Raw genomic sequence first — 24117 nt, forward strand, 5'->3', positions numbered from 1 at the left:
TGAAGAGTTAAGTTTACAAGGCGTGACAAAATCAAGCTTAGGGAAACTCTGCCCGGCCCCTTCAGCTCCATCACACTGAATTTGCCACAGATCCCACCCCATTAAATGCAATCTGTCTTCAAGATCAGCATGTTCCCTATATTTAGTGTCTGTTTTTTTTTGTTTTTTTGTCAAAGCAGGGATTATTGTGGGTCATATACAACGCATTCTCACCACTCTGCTGCTGTTTCACTGATCACACACCTCCCCCCACATCTTCTCCTACCTGTGTGATGTACTGATCCCTTCTTCCCGTGGGGACTGTTAATGCCTCGTCTGATCTAATCAGAAAAGTGTGGGTGATTCATTGACCGTCTGGTTGACTAGCTGATGTCTGTCTGACGGAGGAGGGGAAGCATCGTTGCCAGGTAACTTCAGAGTCCTGCTGAAGACTTCTTTAGCAGAGTGGATGAGCGTGACACAGAGTAAAGCAGGCCGTGAGTATTTGACTTAGTAGCTCTCACTTTGAGCCACATCTCTGCCTGACTGACTCTAAACTGACTGGATTAGCATCTGACTCACTGAATCGCAGAGCAACTGAAAATCAGACGGGTGCACTGGTCTTTCCACTTTTTTGTTCTCTTGTGCGACTGCCAGTCCTCTAATTGCAGAATGCAAAATGAAATAGCTGAGGCAAATAGCTTCACCCAGCCGACCAGAGGCACCATTCTGGATCAGGCTGAAGTTATTTTTCATCTCTGTTAAAAAGGCGTTTTTTAGGGAAATTTGGTTAACTTTTTTGATAAGTTGGTAGATTTAACATTCCCACTACACACGTGCTTACTAATTGCTTTAGTACATTTCTTTGTTTTCATGTTACCTCTTTACTGTTTGCAAGCTTTGCAGGTTTGTTTATTTCATAACTGGGAATTTTAAAATAAATTTGATCAACTGGTGCTGTTTTATGGAGGAAGTTTCATACGGACCAAGTGTCAATTTGTATTTGCCAGGGGGAAACATTTAAGTCCGCTTAGACAGCCAATTATTTTGAGTTCACTTCTATATTCTATTCATAGCTATTAGAAGTAAATGTGGTTATGTGAGTCCGATATTCAACTTACCAGCAGGGAGTTGCTTAGTTATTTTAGTTAGACTTGGGGACTTGAGCTGTCATATTTTGAAAGGCAACTTCCCAAACATGAATCCAATCCAAAATAGAACAGAACAAAGGGAAATGCAAAAATTTCAGATAATAATAATAATAATAATAATAATAATAATAATAATAATAATGATAATAATAATAATATATAAATAAATTTAATTTTACACATTTTTAAGACAATCTCTCTTTGTAGTTTATGAAAAATACTTGCCTATAATGAAAACTAGGATCAGTTTAATTGCATGGGTTTAGTTCAAATAACACCAACTTGTTAGGCTCTCAGAGTTACGCTTTGAAGAATAGACAGGTGAAAAGGTCAAATAGTTGATTTCTTTTTTAATAACAACCAAAAACAACAGATGTTTTTTTTTTTTTTTTTTTTTTGCTTACTGTAAGTCTATGCACAACAAATTAAACATTCTACAAGCTTTAATAAGAAAATACCACAAAACCATAGTATTTTTACAGTGCTTAAAGTAGGATAGTGCAAGTTTTGAAGTTAAAAATTACATGTCCTTACAATTGCCCGACATGCAAAATGAGATTTTCTCTGTTTACCGCAGTTGCCTCTATAGTCTCTGTTAGCCAGTTTATGAGAGCGTGATTCGGGCTGAATCCTCTGTTTGTGGCTTGGCTTGTGTTTGTATAGCGCTTGATCAAGTCCAATGACCCCAAAGTACTTTTCACTACAATCAGTCATTCACACCCTGACGGTGGTGAGCTATGTTTGTAGGCACAGCTGCCCTGGGGCAGACTGGCAGAAGCGAGGCTGCCATACATCAGGTCCACCGGGCCCTCTGACCACTGACAGCAGGCAATGCGGGTGAAGCGTCTCGCCCAAAGGCACGACTGAGACAGGCGGAGTCTTGTAAAAGGTAGCCTACCTTTGTCACAAGACAAACTCCCTAAAAGAAAAATATTCTTTTCCTTCTTTACAGAGAGAAAAAGGTATCTGTCACAAGGTCTTTGTAATACGTATTTTTAGCCTACCTCACATGGATAAATCCACTGACCAAAAGGCAAGAATCAGCATTATAGCTTCAAAAATACTGTTATTCTACATTCATGTTATTTGAGCAGCAAAGTTTGTCGTTTAACTCAGGAGAATATTTTTTCCCCTCAGCAGACAAAGAAGAAGAAATACTCTTTAAGCACCAAACCCCTTGAACAGGGGTTTGGTGCTTACTTTTAGAGTGAAAAAAAACATTGATAACTTAATTTTACGCTCTGAAAAGTGAACGAGGATTTAATTCTATTTACCTAACTCCGAGAACTGATCTTCTGTCAGAACTTCCTCAAATGAAAGACATAAATCTGTCTTCTTATTCCCACACCGACTGGACACGCAAGACAACTGCTTCCACAGCACGGGCGGAGACACTGACATTTTATTTTAATCTTTTCAGCCATCTCCACTGCCTCCATCCCTCCCTCTAATTTCATCATCAATTACTATTTCACACTCATTCTCCCTTCTGTCACTGGCCTCGTCCTTCTCACCTGCACGTTCTCCGGGGGGGGCACACGTGAACGTGACAGTACTGGCAAGACGATTCCTCACTGGCTACCTAATCTGGGCTTCTAACGGCTATATGTCTCTCAGTCGCCGGTTTAACCACAAAGGATTTCATTTGAACATTAACAACTCACATTTAAACACGGATTCAAGCAGCCAAACACAAATAATTAATTCATAAGCTACCAGGCAGGAATACAAAAGTCCGTCTCTGAAGAGGAGGCCTTCGTCTAAGGCCGCTCATTTTTATGTGGGTGTGTTTTAAAGAGTGTGTGCTTAAGAAGTAGAGCCTTTCAGAGTCTGTGATCAGAAAGATTTAAGGTCAGCTGATTATGATGTTTTGATGAGGAGTTGGAAACAGATAGCTTAATTTGTTCGTGAACTCTTCCTGCACCGCTGCAGCTGCTGGTAACCATTAGCTAATGAAGGGAACAGCCTACTCAGCGTATTTAAACAACTTTCATTGACCCCCTAGCACTCTGTCTCTACAGCCACCTCCTTTTTTGCTTCCCTTTTCTTTAGGAACCCATAATGTGCTGGAGTACGTTCGCATAAAGCCAATGAAAGACTTTACATCTACTTATTTCTTGCATTTGGTCAGCTTTTTTTCATCCAAAGAACTCCCTTTGTTACAACGAGTTAGTTAAGTAAACTGTTAATATCTGGCTCTAATATCACGTGGAAGGGTGGGAATCTGTTCGTTCTAAGCTAATATCCAGTTTTCACAAGCATAAAACTTACTAATTAGCACCTTGGACAGGGATTCATACCCTTTGACTCTTTTCCTATTTTATGTTATCTTGAAAATTTGCATTTGGAGACACATTTTTCCTTTGAAAATAATGGGAATTAAAATGATTTGTTCCAACCCGCAGCCACACCCACAACTCTGCCAAAATATGCTTCACACTAAAAATCCTTTGCAACATAGTATAGCCATTGATCCTATAACAGTGCTGGAAGCATAGTCCCACTTAATAGGGTAATAATAATGCAAAAATAGACAATAAAAACAATGAACAAAGTTTCCCTGGAACAATCACCCATTTGACATGATGGGGGTGACAGAGAGCTATATATATATATATATATATATATATATATATATATATATATATATATATATATATATATATATATATATATATATATATATATATGTGTGTGTGTGTGTGTGTGTGTGTGTGTGTGTGTATATACATATATATAGCTCCACCTGTTAAACACCTGTTAAAAGCTTCAAAAAAATGTAAAACTATGGGGAAAACTCATCCCGTTACAATTGTTGTTATAATTGGCCTAATCAAAGTCCAGAGCTAAATCCAATTGAGAATGTCTGAATAAACTTGAAAGTTGGTGTTCACAGATGCTTCCCATGCTGTCTGGCTGTGATTAACCTATTTTGCAAATATTATAGGAAAACAAATGTTCAGCCTGTAGATCTGCAAAGCAGGCACGGAATAGTGTAATCTGAAAACAACGTATCCTTTACCTTTTACTTCATAATTGTTACTTTGTGGTTGATCTATCTTTTAAAAATCCCACCAAAGACGCCCCTTTCTTCTGTGTGTGGTTGTAACGTGACACAATTTAACAGTTGAATAGTTTAGCAAAGCAGACTTAAAATGCCAAATTTAGTGAAGCTCTTTTATGAGGCCCAAATGACACCTCTTCTCACCTCTCTTCACGGGAAACAAGTACGGTTCAGACCATGATTTGCAAAGTATAATAGTACAAGATAGCAGCCATTTTTAATACCAGGATCTTATCGGGCTTTTGGGGAACTTCTGCGTGGACTCAGCGTGTTTTATAGCTCTTACGTCCAAACCAAAGGGAGTTATTCGTTCCCCAAAATAGACAGTCATCCTGAAATGCCCGAAGTATCTCATTGGTTCCTGGAGGCTTATCTGCCTCATGGCTACACTGCCTCGTCTCAGACGAAGAGCGAGCAGCAGGATTAAAGAGAGGGCCATTATTCGGAGATGATGTGACAAGAGGTACAGCAGAGAGACATAAGAAAATTTGTCGAAGGACACTGAATGCATATATATATATATATATATATATATATATATATATATATATATATATATATATATATATATATATATATACATGTTTTTAGATCCTTTCCACTATTAAAACGTGTTTGTTTTTTTCTTTTTCAGGGAGTGTGAATGCAGTGGAGTCAGGCTCACTCACCGGGACACGCCTGCACATTGCAGTCCTGGTATTCTACGGGGGAGCCACGGCATGCCACGGGGGCGCTCTTCCCCTCTGGTCCGGAACAGGTTCGCCGACGGGTGCGGTAGCCTTTGGCACAACTCTGAGAGCAGCTGGACCAGGTCTCCCACGATGACCAGCTCGTCGCGGCCATTCTCAGCACTGGCGTTTTCAGCAGCTCTTCGACAAGGCCTAAAAAAACCCAGCATCCAGGTTGGATTAAAGGTACAGCAATATGGCATCAGCTGTTATATTTGGGGTTTAAACCACCTGAACAGCGATAGGAAGCATGCACGTTGAAGATGAGGCGGCCAACAGGCATGTTTTTACTGTCTTTCTGCTCAGAGTCTCTGCATCGTTTGCATCCCACAGTTCCCTGGTGTCAGTGTTTCATCAGTTTGTTAAAGTCGATGCAGCCGACCCACAGGAGGTTGACAGGGGGAGACAGGTAATCAATGTAGGGGGGGGGAGGGTCTGTGTGAAAAGGCCATCAGTGAAAAACACCAGACTGCAGCTGTGTGTCAGTGGGCATGTTTAAGTACCAGACTGTGAACCCGTCACTAACGGCATGTGGGGGAGCTAACATGTCTAACGGGGGGGCTTTTGGGTGTGTCATGGTTCTGCTGGGGGAAATCTGTACATGCTAGCTTCTCACTGCCTTGTTCCAGCTGTTAGTATTTGTCTGTGTGTGACAACTGGAGAAATATGTGTACAAACTTAAATGGTAGATTCATATAGTTTAAAGCAGGGTTAGATAGAAAAAAAACACACACTTTAGACTTTTCAGAGAGCACTGTTCAATACATCATCTGAAAATGAAAAGAGTAACTGCGAACCTACCAAGTCAAGTCAGGCAAAGAGAGCAATAATCAGGAAAGGAGCCAAGAGGCATCTAGCTTAGAACCACTGTTAGCCGAGCCCATCAGAGCTTTAAGGATGGCAGAAAGAAAACAATGTAATGTCAGTCATATCTGGCTGCCACGGCTACTGATGAAGAAAAACATCTCCACAGCATGATGCTGTCTCTAGGCCTGTCATGATAACACATTTTGCTGGATGATAAATTGTCCCAATAAATGATTGTGATAAACAAAAGTATTGCCATTTCGAGACCATTTTCAACTAATATAATGATAATGGCATAATAATGCAGAGCTGTGGAATTGCCTTTTTCCAGACTATTCATAACGGGAGTCTTGGGTGGTTGTGTTTCAGGTGCAGCTGCAAGCTTGTCGTATTGAAGCGTTTTGTTGCCACTGCTTCTGGAACAGATGCGACATACAGGCTCGTCCAGGTTAAGCACGGTTCTTTGGCACAAATTCAGAGTGCTCCCACGCTGCCGCTGTCTCGTTCAGTTTTGAAACCAATTCCATGTTGTTTCCAAATCTCTACTACAGTTTCACTGCCTTGCTACTCCTCACGGGGCTCTCATGCTAAACTCTGAGCTACCTAACGAGGCCAAGTTCCTGACGCAGGAGCTAACTTCCTACGCTAAGGAAACAAGGAGGCGAGGGGTGAGTGAAGACCGATCCACCTGAGTCTCCTGTCATCCAGTGTCTTTGGTAGAAAAGAAAGGGAGACGGAACAAAAAAACAAACAAGCATGCAAACGGAAATGATCGCGCTCATTTAAATTTATCATCCGATCAATTTTTTTTTTATCGTGCGATTAATTGTTTTATTGCTCATCGCGACCAGCTGAGCTGTCCTCATCATGTTTCACCTCGGGGGACGCTTCTCTCTCAAGTAGGGAAAGAGCAGCTGGCCTGGGCTGATGGGACGATGAATTGAGCTAATTATGCTTGAGTCTGGGGTGGAGGTTCACCTTCCAACAGGAAGTTCTGTCAACTAAAACTAAACATACAGAGAAACCTCCCATGAAACGGTTAACATCATCGTATTTTATGTAATAGATCTGCTGGCCAGACCTGAATCCAATTGAGAATGTTTCTGTACTTGAAATTTGTTGTTCAGACGCTTTCCATCCATTATGACTGAAAGTTCTGTCTCCAGATGTCCAGAGCTCATTGAGACAAACCCAGGAAAGACTTGCAGCTGCATCTGCAGGGAAGGAAGGCCCTACAGAGGATTGATTCAGGGAGATGGGGTGGCAGTGGGTTGAATACAAATTTCCATCACTCTTTTCCAATTTGTATAAGTAAAAAAGGTTAAAACCTTAATTTTCTAAGTGTGTACAACTTTATGTTGGTCATCACATCAAATCCCACCAAACATATTTAGAGGTTTTTCACTATAAAGTGACAGTAAAGTTAAATTACCTACATGCTGCCCTTACTGTGTCCACTTTAATCAAAATGGAAAAAAAAAATCAGATATGTAATGTAAAAGGTTTTTTTTTCTTTTTCTAAACTATAGATTTCTGTTCTTTCTGCTTTACTCAGGAAGCAGCGAGTGCGTTTAGCAGCTTCTTTATTCCGATGCTCAGCGCAGGAGAAAGAGAACATAGTGGATGATACAGCATGTTTCTGCCAGGTCATCAGCCCTAATGCTCTTTATACAAAGATGTAAACAAAACACTCAGCTCCTCCAAGATTACAGTGTTCCGCAGCAGAGTGATTTATCAAGTTCCTGCGGCCCTTACATTAGTGCTTTTAAGGGTGACTTCTGCTCTCGGGAATGACAGCTGCTCCAAGCTACAGACAGGTTTATTACTAATTTGACTTCCACTTCCTGCGCACTACAGCCATTAATCTTCGCTGACGACCATAATGTAATTTTAGGTCTTGATTTGGATCTTAATGAATGAAAACGGCAGCAACAAACAGACAGACAAGCGACTTATTCAAAACCAGACGACCACGGACGGAGCTCACTGTGTCAGGAGCGAATTCAAAAAGCTCTGCAACCAGCTAACTTTTTCTATAAACAGTGTTATGCATGTGGTATTTGCTTTATTACCCCCCCCCCCCCCCACTGGATTTGTAACAAAGACGCCCTAAATACATGCAGATGCAAATGACTCAGGTTTTGACTTTTAGAATCCACAGTAATTTGCTGTGGCTGTAATTTACATAAATATGGGCAGCCTTTCCCCTAAAAACATGGACAGGAGTCTCATTTAGACGTGGGGAATGTGTGCCGATATAGAAGGATGCTTTTGGCCGTGGAGCACTATTTAAGGAGCTTACATGTGGCGGCACAACAGGGTACGTTATCATAAGGAGAGAAGAAATAATATGGCTCCTACAAGAAAGACGCAACATCTACGGTTTGCACTCATTTTGCTCATACTAATTGATTTCAGAATACGTTTCTTGTGTTTTTGTAGATTCCCCCTCCCATTTAAAACTAGAAATCCACTGATAAGCCCACTTTAAGCTTAACAGACCCCGAGGCAGGTTAGCGCACCATGCGAAAGATATCAGGTCAAGGTAATAACATCTCTGATTGGTGTAGATCCTCTTATTGTCATTCAGCCTTCCTCAAAGTTTGCCTGTCAATGTGTGAATGCTGTGCGATCGTTTGAAAAAGGGTTTCAGAGTCGGTTCGAAATGGGATCGGCAGTTTAAGGCGTGAAAAACCTGGAGATTAGAGACTGCCCGCAAAACTCCCCCTACCCCCCCAAATAAAAAACACAGACATCAAAATTCCTTCAGTGGAAAAGATATTAATTCATGTCGCTGGTGTCGTCTAACGCTTGGGGAAAAAGAATTATGGAAATGTCAATGGGCTGTAGAAAGCCAGGCAACGCACCAACGATCGCCAGCTGTATCGAAATAAAATCCAATATTAGGACAAATGTATTCGGTCCAGCTCCTTTAAAGCTGAGTTTGGTTTACACGACAGAAAACTGCAGCAGGATTTAGCTCTGGTGTGGCCCGCTGAACATAAATATGGGCATTTCGTTGCGTTCTTTGGGCATTGAGTGGATGCAGTAATAGCCCCTCTTCTCTTTTGTTAAACCCCCGGATGTACAAAGACCACTATCACTGTGCTCTCTCTATAAGTGAGCTGTTAAACCGCTGTTAAAAAGTTGAGCGATCATGCATCTTGAATGGAGCTGTATCATTGGCTGCAGAGCGGGTATTTCCCCACATGCAGGTTTCCGGATCAGGCCCCTTGTGCCTGCCAGCTGATCAACCTACTATCTGTCTCGCAGACCACCGTTCCGTCGTTTGGACAGAAGCGCGTCTCCACCTTCCTCCGTCCGATCTGCAGCTCGTGTGGATCAGCCAGGTGGGCCCGGCACATGTAGCGCATCCTTTGCTCCTGGCGAGCGCCGCCTTGGGTCACATTGACGGGCATCCAGGGCGTCCAGGGAGTGTTCCTCTTCACCTCTGGACAGGCCTCCAGGTTACAGGCCTTATACTCCTAAAGGACATGGCGGCAAAATTACATAACGTTTCATTCATGGATTAAAAGCGTTGTTAGTGTTACAGCAGTTCATCCTAAATTAGATTTAAGAGGAAAGCAAAGACATTTTGCACACTGCTACTTTAAAATGGACCGATTTTGTGTGACTTCATCTGTCTTTCACATTTTATGTTGGTTTAATCTTCACATTTCCCACTACCGTGTCTGGCAGTTGGTCTGATGTGGGTACATATATAAGAATGTTCTCATTTCAGGCAGGACTTCCTTGGGGATGAGCTCAAAATATGAATTGCAGTGAGGCTCGTTGTCTATCTATCTATCTATCTATCTATCTATCTATCTATCTATCTATCTATCTATCTATCTATCTATCTATCTATCTATCTATCTATCTATCTATCTATCTATCTATCTATCTATCTATCTATCTATCTATCTATCTATCTATCTATCTATCTATCTATCTATCTATCTATCTATCTATCTATCTATCTATCTATCTATCTATCGAACCACCTCTCTGTAATCTCCATCATACCAAACAGGTAATTGTTCCAGAGAAACTTTGTTCATGGTTTTTATTGTCTATTATTGCCATGATTTGGGTTTTTGTTTAGGTTTTTATTGTCTATTATTGTCTGTTACCCTCCATTCTCTGCCTCTCTCTCCTCAGCCACTGCTAATTAGTCCCACATGCTGCTGGTAATTGGCCCAAGTCTTTGTGCCTGTGACTACTCCTATTTATACCTGCCTCCTACAGTCATTCCCTGCCAATACTCCTCGTTTGCTATGCCTGCATGCTGCTCTCAGTTCTCGTGTGCTCGGCCAGTCAGACCCTGGTTTTTCCGCAAGTGACCTGCCCTCACTGTATCAGCCAGTCCATATCAGCCATTACCACTTGTCGGGCGGTTTCTGTCTCCTTTTAAGACGCACTCTGTGTTTCGGCTTCAGTATCAGGTTCCCAGATCGGATTCATTACAATTATTGCATTATTAGTACACCATACTATAGATGGTTGGACAGCTGGATGGATGTGCGTGTTCTATCAGCTTTTCAGAAACAGAAAATGTCTATTTGGAGCAAGAATATCAGGGTTTTGCTACCTAGAAGATTCTTCTTTGCCAATGTGTACAAGAAGCATGTTGTGTGTTTATCAATGTCAACACAATATGTTGAGTCATAGTTACAACGTCTCATGTGGAGCTTTTTCTGAATGCTCCTTTCTACTGCTAAGCAAGTTCTTAGCAGTAGAAAACTGCTAAGTACTTCATCATTTCATCAAAATCTGCCAATATCAGCTGTAATTTAGATGATTTTATTTTATTTGCTGTAAAAAAACAAAAACCAAATCCTCGTTTGACCCTAAAAAAAGAGGTTTTATACCAGCTTAATATTTTCTTACATCCACTAGTTCAGATATTATGGGTCAGAATGTGTGGATTTGTGTGTCTGTGTTTACCCTACCAGTGCACATCCTGGACAAGTGTTGCCATTCTCACAGGACCTGACCCTAGAATGGACACCTCCACCACACTCTGTGCTGCACTTAGTCCAAGAGCCCCATGGGGTCCAAAAAATAGGCTGAGGACACGACACACCCTCATTGCAGAACCTGTTGAGAAGACAGCGGTGGGAGATATTGCATTTATTCAATGAGGCTAAAATGCACATCGCACTGTAGGAAGATGTCAATGAAGATTTTATTTCAGTTTCATTCATTCCTGACTGCTAAAATGACCTGCAAGCAGTATTAGGGCAACAACTGGCATTAAACTACCTAACAGCATATTTTAAAACATAATATAAATTGAATTCAACCCTTTCCTCAGCCCTTAAAAACGCAGTTTGTGCAAAATGCTCTGAAACTTTAAACATCCTTCCAAACCATTTTTGGATGAATGACTTTAGTACAGATGCTGAACATATCTTAAACACAAAACAAAAAGCCTTAGCCCAATCAGGCATCTATGAGACTGCTGTATTTGTCTTAAGATACAGTTACGCAAGAAAATTAATGGATCTGAAGTAGGACAGAGGAGAATTTTTCTGGAGCAATAGTCCAAAGAGGACTTCATAAATAATATTTTTTACATTGTTCTGTTCTATATTAAATAAAGATGAGCTCAGATATTGTCTGTTGAACGGACCCGGACAATTTTTGGCTTGGTATCCACAGACCAGCACCTTATTGTAAGGAAATTAAACGTGATCTCTTTAATGCAGCTTTTAGTATTAGCAAGAAGTCTAAAAGTGAAGCCAACAGATGCACATGGGTGTAAGAAGTCGTGCTAATTGCTAACATAAGAAGCTAAAGGCGGTTTTGTCATCATTTTGTCTTTGTTTTAAAATATAAAAAAAAAAAAACTTTCAGCATGACTTCACTACCAAACAGTGTGGCATAGCCATTGCTGAAAATATAAACAGGTATTGACCACTCAAGGCAGAAATACTGACAACTATTTCGAATGCTGTTTAAAAAGGAACAGCCTGCACTGAGCATCGATACGTGCCAAGTGCTGTATATTGACTTGAAAAATCATTAAATATATATCAAATTAAGCTAATACTTGAGTCAAAACTTGCACAGTGCTGCTATAAACAATGTGAAATAAACAGAGCTTTATTCTGTTATTTTTACATAATAAATTGGTATTTTTCCTTTAACGGTGTTAATGAAATACTTTATTTAAATGTAATTATCTTTACCGTTCATCCCTGGTGGGCCCCACGCACACTCTTCCACCGTGTCGAGGTGAGGGGTTGTTACACGAGCGCTGGCGCATCTCGAAGCCAGTACCGCAGGTTGTGCTGCACTGTCCCCACGACGACCAGGGTGTCCAGCCTCCGTTCCTATGGCAACAGACAAATAGAAAGACATTAGTAACCCCAGTGTCGCCATTATTCAGAAACGTAATGTTTCACCGAGTTCAATGGGTTAACATAGTTTTCTCAGTGTGAATACAATATTAAATTAAATAGACTACAAGAATAACTTTTTTAGCAGAGATGCGCGCACACACACACACACACACACACACACACACACACACACACACACACACACACACACACACACACACACACACACACACACACACACACACACACACACAGTCAAAAGAGCTTATTCTGACTGGGAAACGTTCATCCATTTGCTTAAGTGCTTTGTATCTGGGAAGCTCTCCTCATGATTTAATTGCCACTCTTAATAAAAGCACAATTCACTTTTAACACCGAGGATTAGATCTGTCATCGCCATCCAGCGGGATGAAGGTGCTTAGCCCTTCGTCTTTGTTCTGTGATTGGCTCGTTCTTCTGAAGACAAAGGAAGTGAGGAGTTTCCCTTTGGAACACTTGATGTAATCTAAACTTCCTAAATGTCAGACTAAAACCTTCAATCATCTCAACAAATGCTATGATTATGCGGCGAGTGACTATGAATGAACCGCAATCCGTAATCATAAACGGGGTTGTTTTAATCAACCACAGAGTCAGGTTTAGTTTATTTGAGACGAGGCAAGAGGCAGAGACATCATTCTTCACAGGCAGCCATGTTAAACACCACAACACAGTGACCAGACTTTAGTGGAACTTTTCTATATTTTTTAAATTTATATACTTAATGGATCCCGAAGGAGATTGTTTCTCTGCATTTAACCCATCCCCTTTCAGGGAGCAGTGGGCTGCCAACTGGGAGCTAAGAGTCTTGCTCAGGGACCCAGAGCGGCAGCCTGTGGGATACAAACCCAAGAACTTGCAGCCTCTACTGGATGCAAGCACCCTGCTCTAACCACTAGGCCACCACTCCAAATAAGAAATGTTAAGAAAATATGCTGTGCAAGTTTAGTTAATGATGTTAGATCATGCTAGAAAACAAGATTTGTCTAATTAAAATACCTTTATTGTAACGTTCCTGGCACTGGGGCTGCTAATTGCTGTCACCTGTTCCGGCTCCACCCCACCAGCATAAAGGTTCCGTCCCTCCCAGCCTCCAGTGCCAGAACGTCTCGAGCCATCTCGGTAAGAACTTCCAGCCATTCTAAATAACCTGTCTGTCCGTCTGAAGCCCGACCTGTTTTTTGCCCTGTTTTTGAGCCAGCTCTGCCCTTCTTGGATTTTGTCTGCCCGCCCTGAGTTCTGCCTGTCAGCCTCTGGACTTTGGATTGCCCACCCGTGTTCTGACCAAATCAGCCTGTGAGTACCTGAGATTGCCTGTCCCCTAAACTGTCTGTTCTGGATTCCGACTCGGACCTGGACCTGGAACCTCCTTTTGGATTTGCCCTCGGAAACCTCTGCCCTATCAATCGACCTCCCGCTATCGGACCCGGACTGGACTAGGACAAACGGCCTTCGATTATCCTGCACGGACTCTGCCGCTCTCAGGGACCAGAAGTAACCCTGACCAGCCCGCTCTCCACCAGGTTAGTGATCTAGCTTCAAGTCCACAGTTCTGTCTGGCTCCGCTGATCACTAACCTGTCGTCTCACCTCCAGAAGCTGCCAGCCGGTGAGCGTGAGCCGCACGCTGCAAGGGCCGTGCAAACCTTTCCTTTTAAATAAACATCAAAGCGTCACTGACCTGTTTTCGGGTTGTCTTTTGGGTCCATCCAAATTCCTAACATTTATCCTTTTATTTGCTATTAACTTAGCACAAGCTGGTGTTACGTTCTACATTCTGACTTCTGTTTGCCCACAAAAGTTAAACTTTCAGAGTTTCCAGTTGGAAATTCGACAACAATGACTCCTAATGTTGGTATTTGGAGAGGGAATGTTGGTACCCTTTGAACTACCCCACGTTCATTCTCCAAAATGACTACAACAGAGTCAAAGCTGATTATTAAGGCAACCATATCATTAGTACTGCACAACTTATGGTCATGAATGTCTTTGCAATGCATAAAGGGAAAAGAAATACATCATTATGTTTGTTCAGAGCACCATGTTATAAATAACTACCCCTTGTTTTCTGGTTTCCAATATGATCGCCTCCAATTTAAAACGCCATTCTTGGATTCAATCTCCAACCTCTAAGATGCAACAACAGAATTTTGATAAACCAGCTAATTTTCATACTGTCAGATTTAGGCTGTCCACAGTCCGAAGGTGAGTTTTGCTTTCCAAATAAGAATGTTTCACAGTAAAGTCTTAATAGACCTTCCAAGGTTGTTGTTTTTACTTCTTTATTCGGATCACTTTTATTGCAGATTTTCGTCAAAAATAAAAATCTTTCAAATTAACTCAAATATTACTTGTTTAGTAATCCAGATAGCCGTTTATGCTTTCCATTTAAAACATTTCTGGTGTTAAATATTAGAAAACAGTCTCTTTAACACATTTTTGGATCGGAAACGTAACCCAGTATGCTGGGTCAAACCATGAGCCTGGAGTAAGAAATAAATTCAGGGCTGGATTGGTCCTTATTTGAACAAGCACTGTGTTGGCAAAATAACTCAAATAGGGTTGATTTTAACTCTTTAAACATCCCTTATCATTACTATATCCCTAAACTCTAGCTGCAGGGAAGCATGCTGAAAATGCCAGCTTAATCAGCATAAGTGAGCTACAATTACAGCATTGCATCACCAATGAATAAAATTAGCTTTTTTGAAAATATGAAGTGTTAAATGATTGTAGGACAAGGAATACCTTCAGAAATGCTCTTTAGCATTAATATGCTATTTAGCAATGAGCTTGTTATTCAGACCAACCCCAGCCGTAAAGGCTTAATTGACTGGAAAACAGTTTAGGGACTCTTGGTATCAGTAACATTGAAAGGAATGTTGCCTTAAAGCTGCAGTTAAAACAGGATGACTAAAACAAAAAACAAATCTGGAACATTTTAAAATGCACAACCTGAAAACAATTTAAAATAAAAAATTGTATTTCATACAAGGAAAACCTTTTTTTTCTGATTAGTATCTTGAGGTGCTATAGATGGACTTCTAAGCATCTACTTGGTTTCTTCATATCAGATTCTTAATTTCTTCAAACCTATTCTGCTCAGATGCTGCTAGGTATATAAAACAATTCAGGAATATTCAGTGGTAAATTTAGAGGCCTTCTGAAAATTAAATACGAGTGTATGAAAATGGCATTGTTATTGTTACATTTATTGATTGGTCATTCAGGATAACCAAAATCATTCCCCTGCTGTGTCTATGATGAATAATGAATAATTTTCTTTGCAGGACTGAGCATGGTTGTTTTAAGTTAAAACAAGCCTTTTTCCATGATAAGTAAGCACTTCTGATCTGATGTTTAAGTTGTATTGTAAGCCTGGGGAACGTTACACCTTTAGCTAAAGAAAAAGTTAGGACACCCTATTCTCTAATAACAACTCTTATCCCCTTCGTTAAGTGGTTTCAACAACCATCTCACAGCAGACAATTAAGCCAATCTCCAACAGGCATAATTATTTCAGTAATTAATACTAAAAAAGACACAAACAATCCAGACATTTGATTACAAATAGATGAATTAAAAAGATTTTTTTTCTGACCTTGAGCAGTTTGAGACCTCAATAGAGGGTCCTTCACAGTTTTTGCCTCCACACCGAGGGGCGGGGCTGTCACATAATCTGGAGCGACACAAACAAGAGCTCACGCCATCCAATGGATCGTCATTGTTGCAAGTGTGCCACGGAGTCCAGGGTCCAAAGCCACCGTCGGTGGTCTGGTTCCGCAGCTGAAAAAAACAAACATCAGTTTGACAGTGCATCGGTGCCAGAGAGGCTGATGTGAAGGGAATTTTCATGTCAGGAAAAACTAGCGTAGGTCCTTCTACTTACTTCATATAAGAGACTTATACAAAAACTGTTTAATCTGGTGTTTGCATATTTAATTTTAAAATTTTGGTTTTATGCTGTCATACTGGGGAACCCTGGTAAATTCCTCTCAAGGTTATCATACCGGGAGAATCTCATAGTAGTAGCGTAATGTTCTTCATTAATAATATTGAGTCAGAAAATATTTCCAGGACAGACGAGGGCTGTTTTTGGTTTGATTTTATCAACTGATTGAGTGTTTTTAAAAAAAAAAATTCTAATTATTTAAGCCTTAGACAGCAAAAACAGTGAGATTGATACGGTCTAGGCTCTGCATACTTATGAGGATTGATCAAAGCATTGATTTTCTGGTGACAGTGGATGCTTTGGGGGTTTGCCAGAGACCTTTAACTGTAAACAGCAGGTGGGCTCAACCAATTTTAAAGCTGATCCTTGTCTCTGACTTCAATAAATAGCCTGGAGCTTCACAAAGAAGGCCAAACTAACACCCCCATAGTGACTGGTATAATAACAATGGTCTGATCCAATTCATTGATCAAAACATGTATTTATAAGAAATGCAAAGTTGAAACTGCAAGCTGACCAGATCAAATTCCAAACACCTTCTATACTCAGAAGACCAAAAACATGCATAAAATACTAGAACAAATGAACATGTAGCTCATACCCACTTATCCAAAAGAGAATATATAAAATATATAAAAGAATATAAAATATATAAAAAAATATATATATATATATATATATATATATATATATATATATATATATATATATATATATTTTTTTTTTTTATAACATAATCAAGTTTTATTTTAATATTATTATAATGGCACATTCAGGTTTTTGTAGCACAGGTGTAGATCTCACAAAGTGGGGAGTTACTCAACAAGTTGCTGTTTTAAATAATTATGACATCAACATATTTATATATAATTATGCACCTCTTAACTTAATAGAATGAGCACAAAGAATATATTCTTAAATCAACAACAACAACAGCTAAGTAACAAACTATATAAATAAGTAAATGGACAGTCTGATGTGTGGACTACTTTATGTTGTGTTGGTGAATGGACTGAATTTTTAAAGTGCTATTTAAGACATACAGACACTCAAACTGCTATACACTAGAGCCACATTCAAGAATGAAAAATCTTTATTGTCATCAAACAGCAGCTCTGAATGCACACATAACTCAGGCACAACTCAAAAACACCAATGAAAAAATAAAAAATGAGTGTTTCTAGAGAAGACCCTCAGGAATGTGAAAACACAATTTGGAAAAAAAACTAAATTTAAGGTCAAGCTATACAACAGAGGAAAAAAAAACTTGTCAAAAGGGGAAAAATACTGTATTATTAATAGATAATACGACATATTCAGATAATAGTGAGCTGTTCAACGCAGCAGTCAATTCAGTGTTGTAAAATACTGCAATTTGCAGGGACAAACACTGCCTGAGAAGCTTAAAAGTGTACAAATGGTTATTAACATCTTATAAAAGGGACATGTTCAAGTAAAAAAGAAGAACATCAGTCTATTTACAGAATGATGTAAAAAAAAAGGGCAGTTTGTACGGATGTACAAACACTTAGATGTGTCAACAGACATTAGCATGTGAGAGACAACGTAAAAATTTCTCAGTATGATGAAGAACATGTGACAACCAGCAGATGTTCGTGAACATGTAACACACTATGATGGTTTATTTGATTCTCAGCAGGGGGCGACAGCCCTCGTAGCTTTGGGAAAGAAGCTGTTTTTAAGTCTATTCGTTTTTGTTTTAATGTTCCTGAAGCGTTTCCCTGATGGAAGTGGGACAAACAGTGCATTGCCCGGGTGGGTGGGATATATGCCAATGCGTCTGGCCCTTTTCTGGACTCTTGTAGCATTAACTGTGTCTAGATCTTGCAGATGGCATCCCACAATCCCCTGTGCTGTCCTCACCACCCGCGCTAACTCCATCCTCTCCTGTGCCGTGCAGCTCTCATACCACACTGTCATGCTTGTGACACAAAATGCTATTAATTGTGGATCTAAAAAAGTTCATTAGCAGCTGAGTAGAAAGTCAAGTCCATTTCAGTCTCCGGAGAAAGAAGAGCCGTTGCCATCATTGTCTCATCATTGCTAGATAACCACCACAGAGCTGTCATCTGTGAACTTCACAACCATGGTTGTGGGGAGGATTCACCCAATCACACTCACAAATTCATGCACCAATATGCAGATTAGTAAGCAACCTGAGGTTAGGTGCCCTGCCCAGGCGCAAATCAAAATGCAGAATGAAGAAGCTGGAATCAAACTCACAACTTTTGGATTGCAAGATAACTACTCTTACCATTGAGCCACAGTTACCTAAAAGGCAAGACTCTGCTTTCAGTTGGAGGGAAACTAATAGTTAAGAGTAAGAGTAAACCAAAATGCTGAGTTTTGACACCAGGTCAGCTGCCTCTGCTTCTCTACAATTGTTACTTAGTTTTACCTAATGAATGTTCCTGTTTTCTTTTTTTGTTGACCTCTTTGATATGACATCCCCTTATCACTAACAGGCAAACAATTAGGGTTGCTGACTAACTACAAAGAAAAACTATTAGGGGCCAGATCAGAAACTTTGCTCGTCTGACAGATTAAACTGGGCTCCCAGTACTGAAAAATAGCAAGAGGAGAAAGTTTCAAGAAGCTTTGGAAAAACCCATAAACCAACATATTATTTCATCTGTTGAACACATGGAGGCTTTGTGTCAGTGTGGAAATTCTTGACTTCTAGAAGCAGAGGGTCACTAGTATTTATTGATATTTTGACAGAAGCAGTCATGTAAATGCTGACGTGTGCATAGATAAACTATCCGCAGGGTTCAGGCCAAAGGACAGAAAGCCTGTTGGATGCGTGCAGTAAATGTTGCAGTGAGGTCAGTCTTACCGGACAAACGGTGATGTTCTGTTTCCACTGGCTCATGTTGGAGCTTTCCTCCAGCGTGGTGCATTTGCGTTGCCTGAAGTCCCAGCCGCAGTAGGGGTCCCTGGCCTCCAAGCAAAGTCTAAAAACACGGAGACGGACAAAAGCATAAAGATTGACAAAAGGGAAGACAACCTGTATGCATCCGTGTAGCCGGGTGAAAAGTAAAATGGATATAATTTGGTGAATAAAGGTGGTAATATATAGGGGTGGACAATAATTCAATATCAATATAACAATCTAACTTGAAATGACATTTCTGATATTTCAGTATGCATTACAGTCTATGATTACAGAATTTTTAAGTGATGTGTTTTATTTTTAACAGCAAATATTTCTAAAATGTTATATTGGAGGTGTTTTATAAACATGGCAATATCGTTGTCATAGGTTTGCACTGGGATCTGTTGTGAGCATTCTTGGCAGGCTTTTATTTTGTTTATATCGATATCATAGTTATATAGTATCAACTACAATTAAGAAATATATCGTGATATACGTTTTGGCCATATTGTCCAGCCCTAGATGCAGGAATTAACTGTTTATTTGCTCCTCTTTCAGTTGGTACGGTGTTAAATCACCGGGATTCAACGGGACACAGCATTCTGCATGTCTGTTTCTGACATGAAGTTCGAGTTTAAGTGCATTTAAGTAAGAGTAATACATTGTTTTTGGCTGAAAGGCCTAATAGTAGCCATAATGTTTAATGATCACAACAGTTGGCAAATCCCACTGGTTCCCAAACACAAGCTAGAGGAGGCGTAATACCCAGATCCAAGTTATATGATGTGTGAGTTTTAGCTATCTATCTCTGCTCGCCTGGGCACCCTTAGAAGTGGTTTAGTTGTTTTGATGAGTGCAATAACTTACAATAAAAAAAATGTTAATGTCATTTTATACCGGCAGGCAAGAAACGCAGTGTAAAGTTTTAAAGACTGAAGGAAGTTGGTCAAGGCTGGACTGAGCTAAGAAAAGTTGGTCAATTGAAATTCTTGTGCGAAGTCTAAATGTTTAGGCAATATCTATTACAAACGTGTTGCACTGAAAGAAAAAAAAGAACCCAAAAAGACTCAAATCTATGCTGCATAATTTTTCCCTTTGCGTTGGGATCAACAACGCTACACATGGTACATTACCCAAACAGTGATTAAATATTTGTAAGCTCCTCCAGCAAAACAGAGGCTTAATGACTGCTAATTGAATCTAAAGCTGTTAATGACGAGGCTAAGCCGCCAGCAGATCAGGATGCCTGAGGAACATTGAATAAAAGGAATCGACTGAATAACTCCTCTTCCTCTCAAAGGCTTCCCCTTCACTTTCTGCATCCCTCTCTTTATTTACCCTCCTTCCCTCTCTCAGCTCCCTAATTACAGAACTGCAGCTTCTCTTTCTCGTCGCCCTCGGTTCTCCTGAAGAAAGTCTGGTTTCTTCTTTCCTGGCACGGGCTTTTGCAGTTTATTTGGAGAGCCCTGTAATGTTTAGCCCGAAGGCTGAGGAATCTCCATGTGTTGCTAGAGCTCTTTGTGCCAGGCCTGGAGCATTCTGGTGAACCCGGGGTCAGTTTACATCTAATAAAGACATAACAGCTTAGTCAGCAGCACATCTGAGGTGACCCGGCCTGCAGGCAAAGCGATGAGAGCGTGCTCGTGTGCAGGGAGCTACGATCTGTCGTGTGGGGTTGCACAGGAGAACCTGAATGAGAATGTCTTACATTTTGACAGATCGGCCGTCACCTTGTGCAAGTCATTTTTATGAAGCGACTCTATTATATCAGCGCTGAATGCCATCTCTGCAACAAATGGAACAATAATCATAATGAGGTGGGCCACAGATTCACAGTTGAGTGGACATAACAGTTATTGCCATAGGATGTCAGGGGGGGCTTGCTGCCATTTTGGCTCAAGGTCGGCCATATTGTGTCTGCATTGACTTTGATGTGTGGTTCTGCTTCGTCATCACGGCTGAAGATTTCTCATTTGGCTTTCTGATTACCAACACGCTCGACTACAATACACACCATTACAGGGTTCAGCTGAGCGGAGAAATTAATAAGTGCATAATTCAAGGAGGGGATAATTATTAAAGAAAGAAGGTGGTAGCACTATGAAGCTTTATTAGCTTTCGGTGGCCCAGGAGGCAGACTGGAGGGCTTTTGACTTCAGGGGGAAATGCATTTATTTCTGGATTCACAAAGAAGTTGCATTCATTTAAATAAAAATATAAGCAGAAACACAAATCGGTTTTGATCTGCACAGCAGATAAAACATTTGAGCTTTAAGGGGTGGCAGTGCTCAACTGGTATTGATTAAGAGTTAATCCCAATTTTCAGACGACTAAAAGATGGTTATGCATCTGAGGAATATGAATAAATGTTATGAATAGCAGCAGCTTTAAGCAGAACAGCCACAAAATGACCATACCAAAATGTTCTGTCAACGTTTCAGTGAAAACGCTTTACTAATCGGAAATGAAACCTGACCTCAAGCACTTTTTGCAGCTTTTAGGCAGAAGCTGAGAGCCGAGCACACAGCAACATCTCAGTGTCTGATGTGGCAGCCTGGGGCAACAAGAGGGGAGGAAATTAAAACCAACAGACTGGTATCACAGTTTTTATAGGAAGGATTCAACCAGTCGTGTACTGCTGTAAATTGTCTTTAAATAGTGTACAGAGCTTTCCATTGTTTTTTTTCACAGTACAACCACATTCTTCATCATGTTTTCTTGTGAATTTTTTATAAAACTGTAAATGAAAATCAGACTTTGATTTTATTTTTACAAATAACATTAAAAAGTACAATGTGTATTTGTGTTTGGCTTGATATTTGGTGTATATTTGTATTTGGTACAAACAACAACATGAAGACTAAGGACCGCAGCAGGGAGGTCAGGGATAAAGAAGTGGAGAAGTTGAATGCAGAGTCAGATGAAAATACAATAACTCAAGCTTTAGCATTTCCCAAACCATGCTTCGATCCATCAAACGGAAAGAGTATGGCACCACTGCAAACCTACCGAGACACTGACCATCCACTCAACTCTGCAGTGCTCCACATCTCAGGAGGGAGAATGTGTTGACAGCACAACTATCAGATCTGTGCTCCATAGATCTGCTCTTTATGGAAGAATGGCAAGCAGAAACCCATCGTTGAAAGACAGCCTCGAGAAATTGTGTTTAAAGCTTCCCATGGCAAATGTGGAAGAATTTCATCATGTTGGGAAAGACCAACAACTTAAACTTACAGCCTACATGCAAAAGTGTAATATTCTGAGTTCTGTTATGGTTTGTTAGTGTTAGTTTTCCTTCTCTTTCCTGTCTTTTGTTATCTGGCTGTTTTGAGTTCTGTCTAGTCTGGTTTCTTGTTTAGATTAGTGTTTACTGTTGTAGTTTATTCTGTTATGTCTTCAGAAGTTTCTTAGTTTTTTTTTTGTTCTTGTTTTGAGCCTCGGCACTGAGGCTCAAAACACTTACTTACTCTGCACACCTGCCTATCTCCACCCCTGCTGCAATCACCTCTCACCGGTTTCACCTCCATATAAACTGCTGAGACCAGACATCAGTGCCAGGTTGTCCTGTTGAGTATGGGTGAGTCTCCTCCTGCAAATTCTGTGTGTTAGGTTTGCTTTTTGGATTTTTGACCCCTTTTCCTCCAGAAACCTGAGCCAGTCTGTCCGGTCTGTTCCTGCCTTGTCTGCCCTGCTCGTTTGTTTATTTTTTGTGTCATCTTTTTGTTCAACAGTCTGTTTGGATTTTTTTCCCCTGTTTTTTGAGTTGGTGATTAAAGAGCTTTTTTTTTAGAAACCTCTGCTGGTCTGGCTGAATTCTGGGTCCTTTTCCTCAGAACATTACACAAAAGGCTACGTGCGGCGGAAAGCAAACTGCACATCCATCTGAATACACTATCCTCACATAGAAAAAAATGGTGGGGGCAGCTTAATAATTTGGGGATGCTTTTTTTTTTTAGCAGGGACAAGTACGGTGGTCAGAGTTGGTGGTAAAATAGAGAGAGCTAAAACAGGGTAATCCAGGACAAAAACCTTCGTCGACTGGGGAGATTCACCTTTTAGCAGAACTGCAGTAAAAATACTCCAAGAGCTATAGCGGAAAAAGGTTTAGATCGAAGCACATCCAGGTGATGGAGAGGCACTGTCATTGGTTGTGGCGCAGCCATGGATGGAGAACAACTTCTGAACTACACACAGAGAACAAAACTCCAAATCCCAAAATCCACAGTATTAACGTATGTCTGTGAGATAGCTGCTGTCCCTGTCGTGGAGATACAAATCTCATGGCCATGACAGAGCTCTTGGCTTAGGATAAAACAGTCTAAATATTGTATTGTCTTTACCTTTATTAATGGTGCTTAACTTTTTGCTTCTTAAGTAGCAACAAACTTTATTTAGTGTTTAAACACTGATGGTCGGGTAACATGAGTTTGATCTGTTATATTTGTGTCTTCCTTACATCTCATCACTAAACTGCATAAATGTTTCTGCGTAGTCATTTGTAAACATCCTAAATTTGGTCTCCATTTATTTGCTAATGCTATAGTTATTGTTGATTTTTAGCTAAACCGCTAACGCAGATTGGAGACCATCGTGTCGGCCGTCAAGGCGGCCATCTTGTGAGAGTCCATGAACGCCATCTTTGTAGGGTTAACTGTAAAAGTAATTCCCTGAGGCCTAAGCAACAAAATATTAAGAAGGAATTGTCCAAAAGGCAAACAATCTCTAATTTTGCTAATTATTAATGAAACATTGTTTTATTACGACAATATTGCTTTGCACTGAGATCTGGTTGTTTGAACAAAAACCAAGCATTGTTTTTAATTAGTGTAAAGCTAATTTGACCTCATTCCAAACTTCTCAAAACAAGCCAACGTTCTTAAGCAGATATAATCTAAAAAAGATTACCAATAAAGTTTTGCACATAAAGTTTTGCACATATATAATCAAAACCAATAAAGTTTTGCACATATATAATCACACTGAACAGTGTTCAGTGTGATTATATATGTGCAAAACTTTATTGGTTATCTCTCACTTCAGCTTTTTACTTTCATTTTCAAATAGTAGTTAAGCTGAATGTTGCTAGCTTAAAGAGCTTCTTGACTAAAGTAATTTAACTGGAAGTTGAAATATTTCTTAAGAAATTCTTATA

At 40.1% G+C, this 24117-nt stretch overlaps 1 protein-coding gene across 2 annotated transcripts in view; it reads right to left on the bottom strand.

Annotated features, from left to right (window-relative positions):
- The window catches only part of sema5ba (sema domain, seven thrombospondin repeats (type 1 and type 1-like), transmembrane domain (TM) and short cytoplasmic domain, (semaphorin) 5Ba), a 270882-nt gene that overhangs the window by 22912 nt on the left and 223853 nt on the right, over positions 1–24117 (bottom strand). For both annotated transcript variants that reach the window (XM_036139025.1, XM_012868532.3), the window contains exons 13-18: positions 18924–19041; positions 15716–15900; positions 11924–12067; positions 10682–10829; positions 8989–9214; positions 4863–5075 (exon numbers count right to left, since the gene is read on the bottom strand). In XM_036139025.1, coding sequence (XP_035994918.1) covers positions 4863–5075; positions 8989–9214; positions 10682–10829; positions 11924–12067; positions 15716–15900; positions 18924–19041 — 1034 coding nt within the window. The remainder of the gene's footprint in view (positions 1–4862; positions 5076–8988; positions 9215–10681; positions 10830–11923; positions 12068–15715; positions 15901–18923; positions 19042–24117) is intronic.

This window comes from Fundulus heteroclitus, chromosome 7 (genome assembly GCF_011125445.2).
Source record: "Fundulus heteroclitus isolate FHET01 chromosome 7, MU-UCD_Fhet_4.1, whole genome shotgun sequence".
Classification (NCBI taxonomy): domain Eukaryota; kingdom Metazoa; phylum Chordata; class Actinopteri; order Cyprinodontiformes; family Fundulidae; genus Fundulus; species Fundulus heteroclitus.